Source organism: Anopheles marshallii, chromosome 3 (genome assembly GCF_943734725.1).
Source record: "Anopheles marshallii chromosome 3, idAnoMarsDA_429_01, whole genome shotgun sequence".
Classification (NCBI taxonomy): domain Eukaryota; kingdom Metazoa; phylum Arthropoda; class Insecta; order Diptera; family Culicidae; genus Anopheles; species Anopheles marshallii.
The window spans coordinates 4128394-4146203 of NC_071327.1; the positions used below are offsets into that span (position 1 = coordinate 4128394).

The 17810-nt window shown below is 43.3% G+C and overlaps 1 protein-coding gene across 1 annotated transcript in view; it reads left to right on the forward strand.

The window, feature by feature from the left end:
- The window catches only part of LOC128711271 (probable G-protein coupled receptor Mth-like 1), a 137585-nt gene that overhangs the window by 1579 nt on the left and 118196 nt on the right, over positions 1 to 17810 (forward strand). Inside the window, exon 2 of the mRNA XM_053806139.1 lies at positions 434 to 650. Within this exon, the coding sequence (XP_053662114.1) occupies positions 434 to 650 (217 nt within the window). The remainder of the gene's footprint in view (positions 1 to 433; positions 651 to 17810) is intronic.

Genomic DNA, 17810 nt, shown 5'->3' on the forward strand with positions numbered 1-17810 from the left:
TTCTATTTATAATATAAGGACATAAAATGTAATCTCAGGCATAAAAGAAAAAAAGAATAGAGAAATAGTTCAGTAACATAAAAAAGAAAGGGAGAACGAAGATGTCGAAATAGTTAATTTATTTTTTACACCTAATTCTATATTCCAGTTGCACATTTTAATTTATTGAAAAATCTGTCAAATCGGATCTTAAGTACAGCTGACCCAGTACACCCGGTAGTCCGGATATCAAAAACTTAATCCGTAAAGAATACCTCTATGACATCCGTAGTCCGTATCGTTTTAAACGGCTTAAACCATTTAATCACAATCACCGTACCCATAATCGTTAAGAACCCACTAAAAAGCAACTACACTTTTCAGCACACAACTCAGCAACCCGTGATTGAAATCGTTAATGCAACGTCGCCTACTTCCTTGTTTCCATTCACAGGACGGCCGACTGGTGCTGTACTCCGCCGGTCTGCTCATCTCGACCATCTTTCTGGCGGCCACGCTGGCCACTGGTCTGCTGGTACCGTCGCAACATCACGTGCTTCATTGGCGCTGCCAAACGCACTACGTTGCCTGTCTGCTGGTGGGCGATCTGCTGCTTGCCATCACTCAACTATCCGGCAACTCCATCACCGGTCCGGCCTGCACGATAATAGGTAAGTGAGCTTGTGTTGGAGGAAAACAGCGCGGGCAAAGGGGTCAAAATTATGCAATTATGCAAGAGATAGGCTCGACTACCCGCTGGTCCGTCGTCATCGTCGCCAGTAGTGAAGGCGTGTGTGCAATTGTCCTAAGAATGGTAACGATTGTTTTACTATCACCGCACCAAGACCGTCCAGCACGGACGAGTATGCAAGGAGCGCACCCATTTATGAGGAGAAGGTTATCTATAATTAAGATCTTATTATGTGTTTTTCGCATGCTTGGCAATGTTTATTAAAGCTTAGGGCGAATCACTTCCGTATTTGCCCAGAAACCCGGGCAAGTGGCAGGGTTTTTTGGAGAGATACGTCCACGAACCAACCGAACAACCAGCCATGCTGTAGCAAGTGTTGATAATTTATGATTTAAAGAAGCACTCAAAGTGTGTGTTCTCTTATCAACAGTTTTATGGGAGGACAACGAACGACAACGATGGGATGATGATCATGGCGATGATTATGCGAATACTGTCCCAAGTACGCTGTACTTGCTGTGTGTCGTTATCAGGAATGCGTTTCGAATAAATTTTGCCCAACAAAACGGGCCGCGAATACGACGATCCCCAGCCTGCTCCTCCAATGTCGTGTTCTAAAACTCGTACGATTTGGGAGGTTTTCTTTATTGTTAATGCGGGGTTAGACTAATAAATGTTTCCATGTGCCCCACCAGTGGTTTGAAAAATCCACCAACAGCCTGACCGCGGCTGTGGATGCTGGTGCGATTGTAAAATAGTAAAATTTATGCCATAACGTTGCCGTTCGGGTTGCCGTTCCAACGTGGCGTACTTTTCGAATGGTCAAATATTTAGCACGATTTCAACTGCCTTCTTTCCAACCTCGCATCAGCGGCGAGTGAACTCTGTTCATAAATTATAGATCTCTGCTGATAGGATTATGCCGCAAGGAGTCTCAGTCTCGTTCGGGGTTCCTTCTCCGAAACGTACGTAATGTTTCCGTTTTTGGAGAGATATTTGGGAAATTTCTTCACCAACTCGTTTCCGACAATATCCCGAGGCATCTCCAACTCTCTAGCGTCGTTCCAGTGCAAGGAGCGTTGGAATTTGGATGGATTTATGGTACGCTCGGTTCGGTGTCCGTTGGGTTTGTGTGAGATTTGCAACCGTAAGCGGACCGAACACGATTCATTAGAGTGGGCCCCGGAATGCTCAAGCACGAAGACGTGCTAAAATCAAGCAAAGAGCATTGCATGTAACGTTGGGCGAATGTTTGACATTTATTGTATTGTTTCTGTGATTCACTAGTGCCCGTGAATGTACTGCTGCTACAAACTCTACACCTTGAGAATATTAACTGCACTGGTTTTGGATGGGCATTGTGCAGTTGAAATATTTATATTATCTTGTACAAACTTCTCCTTCCCATGCATACTCTTCTTAAGGTTGGCTTACTGCCTCCGATGTAGATGAAATCGATCTGATGTTTGTGTTTCATTTGAATGACAAAGCGGCGCTCATCCATCCGTCTGATTCGTTCCGATTTATCCATCCATTTCACTCAACCGGAGAAGATTTATTGAACATTTTATTAGACACTGCAGTAAGTTGACTAGTGTCGTCGTCATGCACGTCTAGCACCAGTAAGTTGAATGCATAAATTGAATCGGAAAGAAAACATCATCCCCTCACATCGTTGAGTCGAAGTTAGTCAGTAAAGTTTGCAAATTCAAGGGTTTTAGGGGAAACTCTCTCGTACTCTCTCTCTCTCTCTATTCCTCCTATTTCGTCCCTTTTCTGTTCGGTTCCTTACTCTGCTATTAAATGTTGCTGCTGTAGCTTGATTGTACACCCTCAATCGGACCAACTTACCCAAGGCTACGATGGGAAGGATACGTTACCATCTCTTTCCGAGTGTCGCCAACCGGAGATGCCTTTTTCGTTGCAGTTCGAATTTCAATTTACAGCTCCTGTGTAAGGACGTGGTGCAGGGAACAGTTCCCATGTTTGGGCTGGCGCATCGAGTTCCGGTGTGCCGTCCGTTCGAACTGATGTAATCTAAATCACTGCAATCATTTTACCGGATCATCTTCTCGGTGCCGTTGGTTGGTGTAGCGCTTGCGGAGGCAACGATCAGAGTAATGTCAGAAACATTGGTCGAGTTTTCCACTTTCCCGATTTAGTACGAGCTGGGCTTTCGTTTGGGTCGGAAACGAATGACAAAAATGGGTAAATTTCTGAAGGTTGGCAGGTTGGCATGTTGGTCGGTTGGACTTTGGGCTACAAATACACTTGGAGTGCTCGGCTTACGATGGAGACGGTTTAGGATGAAGCAGAATAACATTTAAACTGTAGATAGGGCTAGAATCATAAATTGAAATCTAAAATTTATGCCTCGTTTCTGCTTCGGATTTGTGTAGAAGAAGCGGTTTACAGCAGCGAGTAGATTAAAGGACGGAAATTACTAGTGGAAATTGGAGCCTATTTGAGTTGGTTTGGGAGGCAAGGTGTAGGTGTAAGCTTTGCATTTGATTATTAGCGTGGATAAGTGTAAAGTGTTGAGGATTTATAATACATTACTTGGAACGCTTTCATCATCATTTTTATGGATGTGCTAGTGCGCTTTTCATTTCCCATATCCAAATCCAGAAGGGTCCAGATTGGATCGGTGACACCTCCAGAAGCAACATTCGTTTGGTAATAAAATTAATCTGCCACATTTGCGCTCGAAAAACCGACCATCGGGACTCTTTTATTCATGAACATCCCCTATATCGTTTTCGTGTTTAGGGAGAGTGTTTAAATGCGTAAATAAAATTAATTTAGGAGGATGTCCAGCGATTAGCTCAGGGGAGCCATGGGAAGGCATTAAAGGTTAAATTCATGGGGTGTGTTAGGGCAGACATTCCTATCAATTGGTGTTTAGAGGAACTCGTTACTGGGAGCTAATGAAAATGACGATTATTCTTGGGGGATTTATGCCATATTTGGAATTAGAACGGAATATATATGCGATTAAAATAATTTAAGCAATGTATTTGATGTTTCCTGGACATTAATTTGTAAAAGTTTTTGAGTACCTAGAGCTTGTTCCGAAATATTGAAACTTGGGTAATATAGCACGAATCCAACAGTTCCATCATGTATCTCCATAGAAAAGACACTTGTAATCAAATTAGAAATATAATTGGTTCAACCAACACTCGATCAATATTTATCTTGACGATGTTCGTCCACCTAATCAACACCCTCTTTCTAGGGACGTGCTAAAAGTTGTTGTTACGCTGTAGGGCCACTACCGGCGGCGGTATTGATATATTTTATTAGAACGCACTCTAACCCACTCACCGTTTTTCGATCGTTTCCAAGTTCAATATTATGCCGCAGAGACCAAACCCCCCGACCTGGCGACTTGTCGATGATTCCGAATCGCCGAAAGGTGCCTTTTGAAATGACTCTCTTCCCGAGCGATTTAGCACCTCCGTGCAACCATTAAAAGCACGTGTCATCACCGGAAATCAAGGAGCCGCAATATACAACCAGAAGCCTGGGAAATGAGAGCCGACACCGTGCTTTTGTTGTTTGCGAAATTGCTTGTTTGCTTTACTATCGACGTACGGAATGTGGGTGGCATATACAGAGGGCGTAATAATAGTCTCCTCCTCGCTTGGATATGGATGAAGAGTGAACTTCCTTCCGCTTTCCGTCAAAGGGCAGGCAGTCCTTTAGTCAGTACGTGTTCGCTTACACCCCGAAGCGCAGGCAGGCGACCGTCTTCATATTTCCGGACGTGAAGGGTAACCGCAACCATTGGTCACTGATAACAATAAACCACCGAGACCGAGCGAAGGGAGAGTAATAATAGTAGCAATCAAACTTCGGTATAATTACCGAAAGTTGTCGTATCCAGCGTACCGGGCCCATCCGTACCTTCCGGGTTCGCAGCCGGCTTGATGCCGGTGGGTTTTGTGCAGAGATAAGCGAGGAATTATTGGCGGTACTCTCGACGTCGCCTGGCGCCAAGATGCCGAAGGACTTATGTGTGTACGCGCCTTGCCGGTTGCGGTTTTCCACTCTCGCATCCGTACGTTTACGCAAGACGAAGCAGCGGACAGTGGCAAAAGCCGCAAACCACATTCTGCGGTAAAATCTGGCAATGATGGACGACAATGAGATGTGTCCTTCGGATCTCCACTGCTCCCAGACAGTTGCAGTTGTTGGATGGTGCGGGTGTAGCTATTTGTTTGCTGCTGGCAGGTTCAGGCTGCAGCAATTCTGCCGTATTAGAATGAACCAATAGAAAGACTAATCGCTTACTCTCTCGCCAGTCCGTGGCCGGGTGTTTTGAAGGGAGACATAAATAACGTATTATTACCGATAGCGAGTGCTACGCTTCGCAAACGGATGTTCGTGAAAATCGGGCCTGCTCCTGCAAGAGCATCGAAAACGCAGGAAAAAAATCTCCGATAAATAAATTGATTTCAGGCGAGTTTTCTTTTTCGATTCTCCACTGCGTAAGCTTCCCTTTTTGCCGGGTTTTCACACTTTCGAGTGCAACTCTGCGTCCCCAGTTTGGGATACGGAAGCAACCGGCTTTTCCATTAAAGGGGAGCCAATTTTTTGCTATCAAACTCACCCCCACAGAAGGAAAGGAGTGACCACATTGACTGTAGGATTCGAGAGGATGCATTAGGTCTAGTGAAGCGCAAAAGAAGTGAACGCCCGGAAAAATGGACGCGCTCGTCTATTGGTAGGATGGTACATTGTGGTTTTTGCACTGCGATGGACACTCTAGATGGATTAACGGACGGGATAGGCAATAGCGTAGAAAGGAAAAAAATGGTAAACCATTCTGTTTCTGACGGCTGAAGGTTGGTAAAATCGAAAATTTGGCTACTACAGCAGGGGACGGGATGGAAATTGAAAATAGCTCGCTGGACCACCATTGGAGAAGGGGGTTGTTTTAATGGAAATACTACCAACGCCATCCCACCTTTGCTACGGCGTGGAACGGTGTGGGGGGGAAAAGGTTTTTCCGCACACTACTAAACGGCGGGGGAAGCCTTTTATTCCTCAAGATTACCGAGACTGATGAAGTAACGGATGGTTTACATTGATGGAATCCCGGTTCCTGAATATTCTCAGGGTTCTAGCAAGGGAAATAAAATTTGTTCGCAAAAGAACAAAGCAAAAAAATAATAGAAAATGCAAATATGTTTCAGTATTTGCTTGGTTGTGTGCAATGTAAGAAATGGAAAAGAATGGGGAACCACACAAAAACACCCTCGGGGTTAAAAGGTAGCTTGGTATGAGGAGTTTATATGTGAAAAATATTCATAGGAAGTGATTTTCCTTTTGATATTCATAATCTGTTGCATTTCATTTTTTCCCTCCCATTCGCGCTGTCAAAAGCAGGGTTTGTAATTTCTTGTTGGGAATTGAGCGTGTACGATTTCCAAAACAAATCTGTCAGAAAAGATTGTTTACTTGCCAGATTTTATTAATTGAGAAAAGGATGTGGTTTACCACCCTGATGGGAGTTTCGCTATGGAAATTCTTTTTAATATTTACGATTAGCAATTTCTGAAAGTAATTCTTTACAAAATACGAAATAATATGATTTTTAATCCCAAAAATCACTAAATGCAGTCGATTTTAATAAAAAAAGTTGGTCGACCAGTTCGTAATTAAGTTCGTCGCTTGTTTATTTCTTTTTTTTGGTTTATAAATTCCGTGATGAATCGTGCATTCTCATGGGACGCTCATCATAACGAAATGGAAAGTCACCTTGCTATCATTAAACATTACCTTACACTCCCCTAGTAACGTCACTGTTAACCTTTTTGCGACTGTGTGGCGCACGTTTGTATCATTAAATGGAAGTTTTCGTTTCATTACCACCATCTGGGTGTTGAGTACTGGTTTTTCGAGGTTAGTTGCTTGTAGGTTAGCTTCATTAGGAAACACAGAACCAAAAGGTGACGGGAGACCATGAAACCTCGAGCTTCTGTCATAATGCTGCACTGTACTTTCGTATTTCGTAAGGGAATACTCAGCTCTTTATTAGAATCCCTGGACGAATAGTCATTTATCAAACGTCTAGAACGAATTGTGTTGTATTCAATAGCGGAAGGTGGGTGAATACACTTCCTGTAGTAACGCTGCTGGAATGCAACGCACCAGGGATTGCAATTTAAATTTAAAATTAAACGCAAATCTGCCGGAACTGCGACGCTGCATTGTGGTCGAAATCGAAATCGGTGGTAAGGAAAACCATTTCCCTGCGTTAAAAAAAGGTTGCTTAGAAGATTCTCCACTGATTCCACCGTTTCGGTTCGGTTGTCTTGTTCATACCGAAGGGTGACCGAAAGCGGTGATCGAAGGGATTTAGTTTAATTTTACGCTTTGCCACTGACAGAGGGGAATGTCACGGCGAGTTTATTCTGATTCCGTACTGGGTAAAAATAATTTGTGCAATCGTTGCGAAATTGCAACCTTTCGCAGCAGTATAATTATAATAAGGGACAAAAAATGATAGATTCACCATGAGAGGTTATAAAGGTATCGACTTTCAAACAGGTCGCCCTTTTGCACATCCTATCATAGCCCCGGGAAGGGAAATTGGTGAGTAGGAAGATGCCACATGAGCTTTGCCAATTCCAACGTATTCCACGATTTGTAATGGGTGTTGATTTATGGGGAATCCACCCAAAACCGAATCGCAAACACCCGGGAAAGTTGCTTGGTATGTACCCGGACGGGTGGAGTGAGTCGATTGTAATTTGGAAAATTTATGATCCGTGATCGTAAGAGATGGGGGAGAGTGGTTCAGGGTGAGGAGTTGGTTACAGCAAAGCGATTTGCCTACATGCCAAAGGGATAGCCGGGAAGAATTCGCCACGCATCATCACCCACACAGACCCGCTTCCTGGTCTGACGACCCACCCCTTGTGACAGACAGACTTATGACGGGGGACTGAATGGTATGACGTGAAGCGTTGCGATTTTGCTTTGGTTGCCAACCCATACTCTACCGAAGTAATGATTGGCATTGCAATGGTCCCATACATACTCTCTCCCGCTCTGGGAAGGGTTCGTTTCTTAAACTGCAACATCAAAGCATGTTTATCGCCGGGGCGTGTGACAGGTTGGTGGGTAGGGTTTTGCAATGGGTGGGCAAATGTCACGAGACGGACTGGCGTGGTCTGATGTTACCGTGTCATATATACCCGTGTGGATGTAATGAAGGGCTACGATGCGGTTCTTTGCGAAGGGAGTCGTGAGCGTTTATTTTTTTTTTCGTACATTTCGACTCTACGATGGAGGCATTAGTTGTTATACAATGTAATTTATTCCTCTTAGACGGGAACACGACCCGGAAGTGGTTGCAGAATGAAGTACTAAGCGTTTGAAAGATGTAGCATAAGTTGAATTAAAAATAACGTGTTTAGTAATCATGTAGAAGCTAATAACTCATAATATAAAGCCCGGAATATAGTCCCAGCGTTTTTTTGCGAAGCTACATGCATAAATCTACAAATAAATCTCTTAAATAAGGAAAACAAATATAATAGTTGATATAACCATATCTGAATGTAATCCAGTACTCGCAAAATATCTCTAAGTAATGGTCTGATGTTCCAATATAGAGTTCTGTTTTGTTGTCGCTATACTTCCTAACGATCATGGCATAGTTGACATTAGCCATGTGTCAAGATGTGCACTTACGCCTCCGCTCGTACAAATGCAGGCAAACAAAGCATAGGACCAGTAGTAAACTGCAATTAGCAAAAGGCGATCTTTTCACACCCTAAGTGAGCTTCCCTTAGCACTCCTCCACATCCTCCCATGTGAAGGATGATGAGTGAGCGCCTTGCCCATCGCGTTGTAATGCAATCATTCGTACACTGGAGCACACCAGCGACCGTGTCATTGTTCCCATTTTCTCGATTGGTGTCAATATTGACCATGTGACACCTCACCTAACCCCACACCTAACCTCATTGATTAGACGCGAGAACTCGCGGGATGAGAATTATTTGAATCGCAATACGGTCCGGTGGATGGTGGCGCAAACGGGGGTCAGGAGTGCTGCAACTCTGCAAACATTGCACGGAGATGGTTTCCGTTCAATTTGGACGTTTCTGGAGAATGGTGCCCTGGTTGGTTGGTTGGATGGTTGTGCGCACTAATGTTAATTGATTTCTATATCGTTTGCACAAACTTTTCGCGCCTCCGGTGCATTTCCATGTGCAGCGTCCAGGGAAATTCTTCCGGCATGGTTCGGGAGACCTCCTGCTCCCGGAACGCTTAATGTCGCCCTGTTCTAATAATGTCGTTGTAAATGCAATCAACACTAATGAGAGTACATGTGAACTTTTGCAGACATGCAACGCGCCAGTCACGATACACGGTGTGGAGTGGTGTGTACTGGGAAATCCGGAAGGTCCTTTGCCTCTGTGTGCATCAGGTACTTGTGCAGGTATTGAATTAATTGCACATACTGGAAACTGTAAAGATCCGTGGTGGCAAATGCAAGTGGGTGTCAACTAATTTTTGCACCGATTTTCTATCGGCATGTGTGTCCCCCGGTTCTGGACAACAGAATCTGTAACCATGAATTAGTTTCGTGTGCGTATCGCCGTATATGTCCGCACCGGCAGTGTGCATGCGATTATTTCAAAAGGTGGGTGTGTGTGAAGGTGCCAAAAATAATCGTATTTCCCACCGATCGTATTTCGCGAGCAGAATTTTAGGCCCTGCGCAATATTGACATTCTTTCGCACCGAACGGGGATTTTAATCTGTGAGGAATTTTCCAAAATTTTGCACTCCACCCGTTGAGATTCTTCGTTTTCACAACCAGTCCGGTCTAGTGGTCTTTGGTGCGACAAGGTGTGAGACATTAATTATTGGTCACCCAGGCCGCTTCCGGTCGCCAATGCCCCGGAGTGTTATTTCTCTCGTATCTGTCCGTCCAGGTATGGATAGAGGTGGTCAAACCATTTAAAATACCATATGTTGTCCATCGTCTGGCTGTCGATGCAGGTACGTGTGTAGAGGGCTCTATGGTGGGTGTTTTATTAATAGCTCGTTCGCACTCGGTCGGTGGTGGTCCGGTTCGGTTCAGCTGTTTCGCTGCAAAACGTTGCATCGAAAATTGTTTCCGCTTGTTCTTGCGAATGTTATACCGGGGAGCTTCGAATTTCCCTAGTGGGATTTTTGTGGGGATAAAGTGCACAAAGTGAATACGATCGGTCTTGAGTGCAGGTATGACATTTTGTGCACGTTATTAATTTTTATTCTATTAATACATTTTTGAGTACATTGATAAAAGTTTGTGGCCCATCCTAGATTGCAGGGGAGAGTGGGGTTCCTAGCCTACACACCGAGTGATGTATAGGGAGCTATGCATTATGTTTGGTTCGTATTATTGCTCCTGGTGAGGAGTTCCGTGGTAGTCGGTCAAAAATATCGAAAATTTTGGATCTTAAATGGAATGAGTCATCAGTAGGTAGGACTTGTGGGAATACGACTTACTAGCAAAATGAAATATCTTGTGAAAATATACTTATCCTTATAATCCTGATGCTCATCTTTGATTTTCGATAGTTTTATTTTTGCAAATGTATAATCATACAAAGTTCTGTTCGTCCTTGGACATACTATAGTATACACATTCGTCCCCTGCTCTTGTGCAATTGCAACCGGATCAGGGCACGCAAAATTGCACTTCAAAGTGCATCCGATTCGTTCGACTGTCGGAAGAAAAGGGCTATTTACAAAATAGAACACATCCAAGTCAAAAGAGGTGCCAATTTTCCGACCCAGCATGGAGCTAGGGGTAGTACGAAAACTACACGAGCACCCATTGCGCTTCGTCATGCCACTTGAGAGGCACGCCATATTGACGTTGCATCGCTGCACTCGACCCAAAGCACATGAGTAATGGTTTGTGCGTTTTTGTTTTACATTGTTAAGCTTCTTGTTCGCAGAGTGCAAGCCGGGGTGGTTGTTATGTTATGTTTTGTTTCTGCACTACGCCACGCCAATGCTCTCAATTTTCGGCACACTTACGGGCAAAAGATCAGACGATCCGCAGGGGGAGGTTAAACAATTGTTTTAGGCAATTTTCCAAATCACCTTTTTGGCGGCATTTGGCACACCTTTTTGGTGAGTGGCGAATTGGAAACACTTTCGGTGCCAGTTAAATTGAGCGTGTAGCAAAAGTGAAATGTACCGTCGTGCATTGTTTTGTTTCTGTGGGGTGCAGCTAGTTTAAAGTGGTTTGAGAGAAAAAAAATCGAAATTGTCGTGAGGGCTGGTTGTTGTAAAAGTGATGTTTTAGATGTTCGCTTTTTTCCTTAGCGCAAATCAAAGCGACAACTTCATTCAATAAATACGTGTGTTTACGTTATAACATGTGGCATGTTTATTTAAGAAAAACAATTCTTTGTAGTTGAATATGTTTACATTGACAGCTTTAAGTAGTTTGGCTCAACATCTCCAAAAGTCGGCGTTTAATCGCTTAATAACAAAAGGCACGCGGTCATCTCACGATGGCGCGCGCTCACGTTCGACCAGCGTACGTGTTCCAAATATTGCGAATCACGTATTTTTTTCTGTTTGTTTGTTAATGCTTAACACTTCCACGAAGCAGCACACTCGGTTTCAGCTTTTGCATATGCAATAATGCTGCGCTTTCGCGCGCCCGCGCGTTTATGTTTATGGTAGAAAGGTGGCATTTTATTTTTATGAAATAATAAACATAGCATAAACAACGTTTCAGTTCCCCTTTTCCTGGTCCGACCATATATAAATGGACAGGGGGGTTGTTTTGGCGTCATACATTCGAACGTGTGAATGTGTGGACGTTGAAATTGTGAATTTTTATGATCCCTGTCGAATGCGTTGGGGATGCATTTCATATTGTGGCACGTGTATGGTAAGCGTGTACTTTTTTTATGTTCAGGACTATCATTTTGTGACGCGTTTATACCTTTCCGTACGGTTTCGTGAGGTGTATGAGGCTGTGCGCATAACTTTGTTAAACCGTCAGCAAATATATTCGCAAAATTTCAGCGTTTGTCTTGACAGGAATTTTCAATTTTTATCGATACTTTTGGTATTTTGGGGGATGAGCTACCGAGTTTATTTTAAACTGATCGATAAGATTTACGATCGTAATCTTCATGATTTGTGAAATAGCATTTCAAAAATGTTTGAGTCGGGGTATTTGCGTCTGTCCCATGGTCTCTTCCATAAGAGTTCCATAAATTCTACTGAACAAGCATTAAAACCTAGCCTCGGATTTTAGGGAAAATTTGTTTGATTCATCGATTGCCGTTCAAATCAGAATAATCCCTAATCTTTTTTTTTTTAAACGGAAAGCTCAGTATACTCTATTCTGTTTTTCCCTTGATCACGGAGATAATCGGAATTTTGATTAATAACCGAATTGCTGTACATAACACGCAAAAAGTCACACACTCACTCATTTTATTTTGAACAATATTTTTTCATGGAAAAAGCAGGAAAAGTCAGTTACTTGTGTGTGGTTTATTTGTAATATTTCCTCTTCAAACACTCATCAGACGCGTGGTAGCATAAATACTCATTAAGTATTGAGCGTATTTGGTGTATGAGGTAGTGGTTTAAAAAAAAACGGGTCCATTTGAAGCGAATTTTAAAACAAAACTAGACAAAACATACCAATTTTCCTGTTCGCAACACAGAAAGCACATGAAGGAGTAGATCAGTAGACCAGTGTGTGGGGCAGGTGGTTATGATTTCCACTCGCGCAGCATCGCCCCGGCAGCCGAGGTTGGTTAGCTATTTTATGCACAAGCACAAAACCAACTGAAGCGCACGGTGACCACATCAAACATACTGGGTTGCCTCGGGGAAGGGTTATATGCTGTAAAATATCGTATGAAATTCATTTTTTTAGGGAGCAATAAAGTCGCTTGTGAATAACACAGCGCCATAGAGTGGGATTTCGCTTGATGAAGTAAATTTATAAATTCCAAACAAGAAGTTCTCTTGGATCATGTTCATAAAGCTTATTTGTGTGTTGGGTTTGTTTGTAGTTGTGGTATTAATTATGTTTGATTATTACCTAAGTAAAGTTAACCTACAGCTCGTCAGTACCTTTCAGCATAATGCGTGAATTTATGTTACGGGGCACGATAAAAACAGGGAACCAGTTTTGTTTGCATTTGACGTTCAATAATGAACGCAAACCATTCAATGGCCCCTCTGCCCAATTGTGCTGTTGCAGGACAATTATCCTTTTTGTTCCATTGTGCTTAAATAAGCATCCTTGTTTCGGGGTTTGGTGGTGGTTTCCCGTTTTTTTTTGCATTCAAAAAACTATTTTCGCACATTCCTCTCTGTGAACTATTTTTCCAGCACATTGAACCGAAATCGGGTCGGAAAATTCCAAACCTCAATCAGTGAAAATAAAAAACAACTCGCATCATCGCAAGCACCCTCCGTGTGCATTTATCGCGCAATGAGCAGCGGATAATTAACGGAGCTGGCCGCTATTTATCAGACTCGCAAATAGTGGTTGAGGCTTTTTTGCAAATGAAAATAAAGAAAGAAAAAAACATTAGCGATTCATTCATTTACTCCTTTTGGTGGTTCGCTACGCTGGAAAATTGGTGCATCGGGTTTCCTCCTATTTTCTCGCCCTACTTTTATGATCTCCCACTACAACCGGTAGTTGAGGGATAGGGTGGTGAAAGGCGACCGTACGATCATCAGATTCCCCATCCGATACCCAGATAGGGCCGTCGAAATTAACCGTTTGGGTGCTTTTGTTTCTTGTTTTTCTAACACAAAATTAAACTGATGGAAAAATAGTTCTCTCGTCATTAAATTATAATCGCTGGCTACATTTCATAATTAACCGCTTTAGATCTTATCTCTGTTGCGGAGGACACTAATTTTCCGACCAAATCTCCCTCTTTATTTGCGTTTATAATTCGTCGCTTAATAATTGCGACATCAGTCCCATATCAGCGAGACAGCGTCCGGAAAACCCGAAACACTGTAAAAAGTTCCACAAGCAAACCACAGACCAATAAAACACACATGCAACCCGGGGGAAAAAATGCGGTAAGGCAGTATAAATTCAGCAATTTTGCAAAAATCCAACAGTGCGTTGGACCAACCCTAAACCGCCAGACGATCCGTTATACGCGCGCAGGCAGCAGGCGACTGGTCGGTTTCGGGTGACTCATTATACTGTTTCCGTTAAGCGGCAGCCCGACACTGCCACATGTCCGGTCGCGTATCGAGGAGCTATCATATGTTTCAACCCAGAGAACGTGATATGGACAGGGGAACAGTGAAAGGTGTAAAGCAAACTACCGGGACTTCATTCCGTCATTTGTTCCGTTTCGATTCGCTTTCATTCGCTTGCGGAAAAATTATGCACCAGCGTTGGTGTATTATTTGGCCGTAACCCCTTCACCACCATGTCTCTTTATCTCGGTCGGTTACGTGCGTTTTCTGAACCGGATCCGAATCGGCCGAGTTTTCGGACCTAGCGCTCCCAAACATCGTGGAGAAGAAACAGACGTCTGAACTGAAGGAAAGGCAAAAAACGACCGTAGAGCGTACGAACGAATGCTTTACAAAACCGCAAAATTATATGGCATGGTGCTGTTGTTACTGCAGCATGAAGTTTTTCGGCTGCTTTATTTTATTGGCGCACTTGGTCGGGGGTTTGTTTGCGCTTCGGGGATGGTTTATGAGTGGAGCGTTTTGTTTTTTCTGAATTCTTTTTTACCGGACTCGGGGGTACGGATAACTTTTGGTCCTGGGTCTCCCCATGCTTGGGACGGTGTTTGGGGAACATGCAGTTTAGAAGACCCAGCTTGTTGAGATTATCTATTTCATTCTAATTTGATCCGAACGACTCAACCTCTGATGGTATAGAGATGAAAATTATACAACTTCGCTTTGGCGTACTCCCTGCTCACGAGATCTCAGCTAGAGTAAACAGTACAAAATTATACGCTTACACGAACGAAACCGTTTTACGATCGTCAAAAAGCAATGAGGAAACGATGGATTATGCTGCGAAGGGTTTTTTCTTCGCTACATAGAGCCAACCTATGCAGAAAGTTCGTACCAAACTACCATCACTCAACATCGCATACAACATGAGTTGTGCGTTTGTTTTTTTTTGCCCCTTTCGGTTGCATCGCTAGTCGCTAATTATGCTGCCATGCAGCCGTCCGCCAGCGATGCGATGAAGGCAAAATTTGCCAAACGCTCAAACTTGCCAAAGGACGACGTCTAGACAGATATTTCCTGCTCTCGTGTGTCGGATAGGATCGAGTTTAGGGAGAGAAAAGCGGGAAAATAAAATGAATCGCGGGAAAGCGACCAAACACTACCTTATGATTATTTGGCCGAAGGTCGAAATAGGAGCAAATAAATTAGGTAGGCAGTTTTTCGTTTCGCCTCGCTCCTCATTTCTTCTTTGTTTTAGGTCTATTTTTGACGGCGATGGTTCAGTTTATAATGCCGGGGGTATATTCCAAGGGGTCAACTGGTTCGCGAATTTGCTACGCTGACGCGAGACCTCTAGCAATCATTTCGCGGTTTTTTTTTGTTTGCAAAATGCCGATGGGAGTTGCTTTTCTGGGGCTGCAGTTAATGATGGTGTGTTCCGTCAGTTTGGGTATGGCTTTACCATCAAGCCACGGTAGGGCAGCATTGTTTTTTTGTTGTTGTGTGGTGTTTATTTGATTGACCACAGTTGTATGATTAACTTTCTTCTGGGTGTGGAGCGGATGGGTGATTATTACGTGATTTTATGTTTCTATTCCACTTTGGGTTACAATTTTGGAGTTTGACATTTGTAGCTTCATTAGTCATTTTTTATGATGACTTTGATTCATTTTGTCCCGTTTGGAAGTTGCCTGAAGCATTTTGTCTGTATTTGGGATGGGTAAAGCAACCGATCGCGATGGTGTGTGTGGTAAGAATATGGAGGTAAAGTAGAGGATTTTTCTCCAGCGTGGGTTCAATTCTCGATCGAACCAGTTTGGGAGATAAGCTTTATTTTTCTCTTAAATCAGTCAAATTAAACATTGTTGAATGTCTTACCCTCGTGTAATCATTAAATTCTCTATGGAAAATCTACTTTGTGTTTTACACCAAGAAGGAAGATCAGATTTTATCACAAAGCATATTGTTGTGATTCAGATGGTTATTTCGATGATATCCTCTTACGTTCAGCCAATGTATCGACCATAGGAATTAGAATTCAATACCCGTATCCTCTTTCCAGGTTTTGCTTCTTATTCACATCAGATTATCAGTAGTTGGCGCGGTGCTATACCGGTATCGATGCATGAAATCATCTCACTTTGTTCGCACACAACGGCACCACACGCGGCTCTGTTATCGCTGAAGCATGAACAACGAACGCCTTTATGCTAATTTATGCTGGTATCGGGTAACGCTTCCACGACAACAATGCCAAAGCCAAAGGGGAAGACCTTCCTTATTCATATCTTCGGTATCCCGGATAGGGAAACGATTTTATGTAGGGTTTTTTTAAAGGCTCGCATTTTGTTTCGGTACGTTCAGCGGGTTTTCGGGTGCAGTAAGTCAATAGAATTTGCTCCTTTTATGGGACATTTAATCATAAGCGGAAATCTGCTGGCTTCTGGTGCTGAAAATTCGCCAATGCTTGTTTTGGAAGCGCCATTTCTAATCCGCAAAAGCACGTTTTGTGCTATAAACATAGACTTCCGTTCGGTATCCAAAGAAGGGGGCCCTTCCATTTTGTTCCCTAAGCGATTCGCAAACCTCGCGAAAGGAATGAATGGACATAATTTCGTGCTGGCAACGCGGCGTCGGAAAGTAATGATCACCGCAAAGGCACACGCCGTACACGGTGTTCGAAACGCGACCCAACATAATCGATGACACTTGGCGCAAAGAACGAAAGTATTACGCTTTTATTTATCTTTGCTTCATGCATCGATACCTTTACCACGTATCATGCTTCGATGGACACGATCTGGGTCCACGGCACCGTAATACACTGCGACATCCCGGACTGTGTTCTCTCGGTACACGACGAAGAACCAAAGTTATCTGCCTCTCGGATGTAAAGAGTTGAAGCGAAACAGAGCCGTGGTGTGCACCAAAACTTTATCACCCGAGACAACTTCATCGTGAATGAAACCCCTTTTGGAACTTGAGGAAGAACAGCGAACAAGGCCTGCCTGAAAAGGTACAGCGGTTCACATGAAAAATCGTCGCCTCTTCATCTTCCTGTTCGGCGCTCGTTGAACTGTACAGGGGGGTAGATTGTGGGAGATGCGGTACTTTTCTGCATTATTTCCTTTGTACTTCATGTTCACCTGTTCGCTGGTGGCTGATGCTTCGATAAACCGGTTGATGGAGAATGATCGCATGTGTGCGATCCGGAAGACACACGTACACGATTACCGTACGCCGGTATCGAGAGTCTGGAAGAGTACTTGATTTTCGGACGATGTCCAATCTCGACAAGGGTTCGTGGGTATTTAACGTTCGCATTGTGAGGCGTAATGAAGGGAAAAACATAGCGTCCACAAGTTCAAAATGGGCAACGTTGCATGATACCGTACAGGTGCTCGTGTTGTTCTTGGTCGTTATCGGGGTTTGGGCAGAGTGAAAGTTCCAGTACAGTTAAAATCACACGAACCGACATCGAAAGCTGCGATCTTTCATTGATATTACTGGAAACTTGTAGAACGATTATTATGAGGTTTGAGGTTTTTTTTTCTCTTGTTGCCTTAATCATTTTTTCAAGAATTGTGATGTACATTCGCTTAACTCTATTGGAATATTTTTTTATTTATTTATTTCGAAACTCGTTTAGATTTACTTTCATTTCATTATGTGAATTAGAAGATACTAACAAAACTCACTACTTGCCTCGTAAACTTTGGTACGTTATCTCCACGACATTGTCCACGACTGTAATTACCGCAGTGGCAGTCAGGCAGAGATACCGTTTCCTCAACATGTTGGCTTCCGTACCGGGTGCTGTTCGTTAGTTCACAATCCATTTCCTTTCGCCAAACAACGAAACGGGTCCCGTTTGAGCGTCCGGTATCAGTGAGAGCACATACCACCGTCCACCA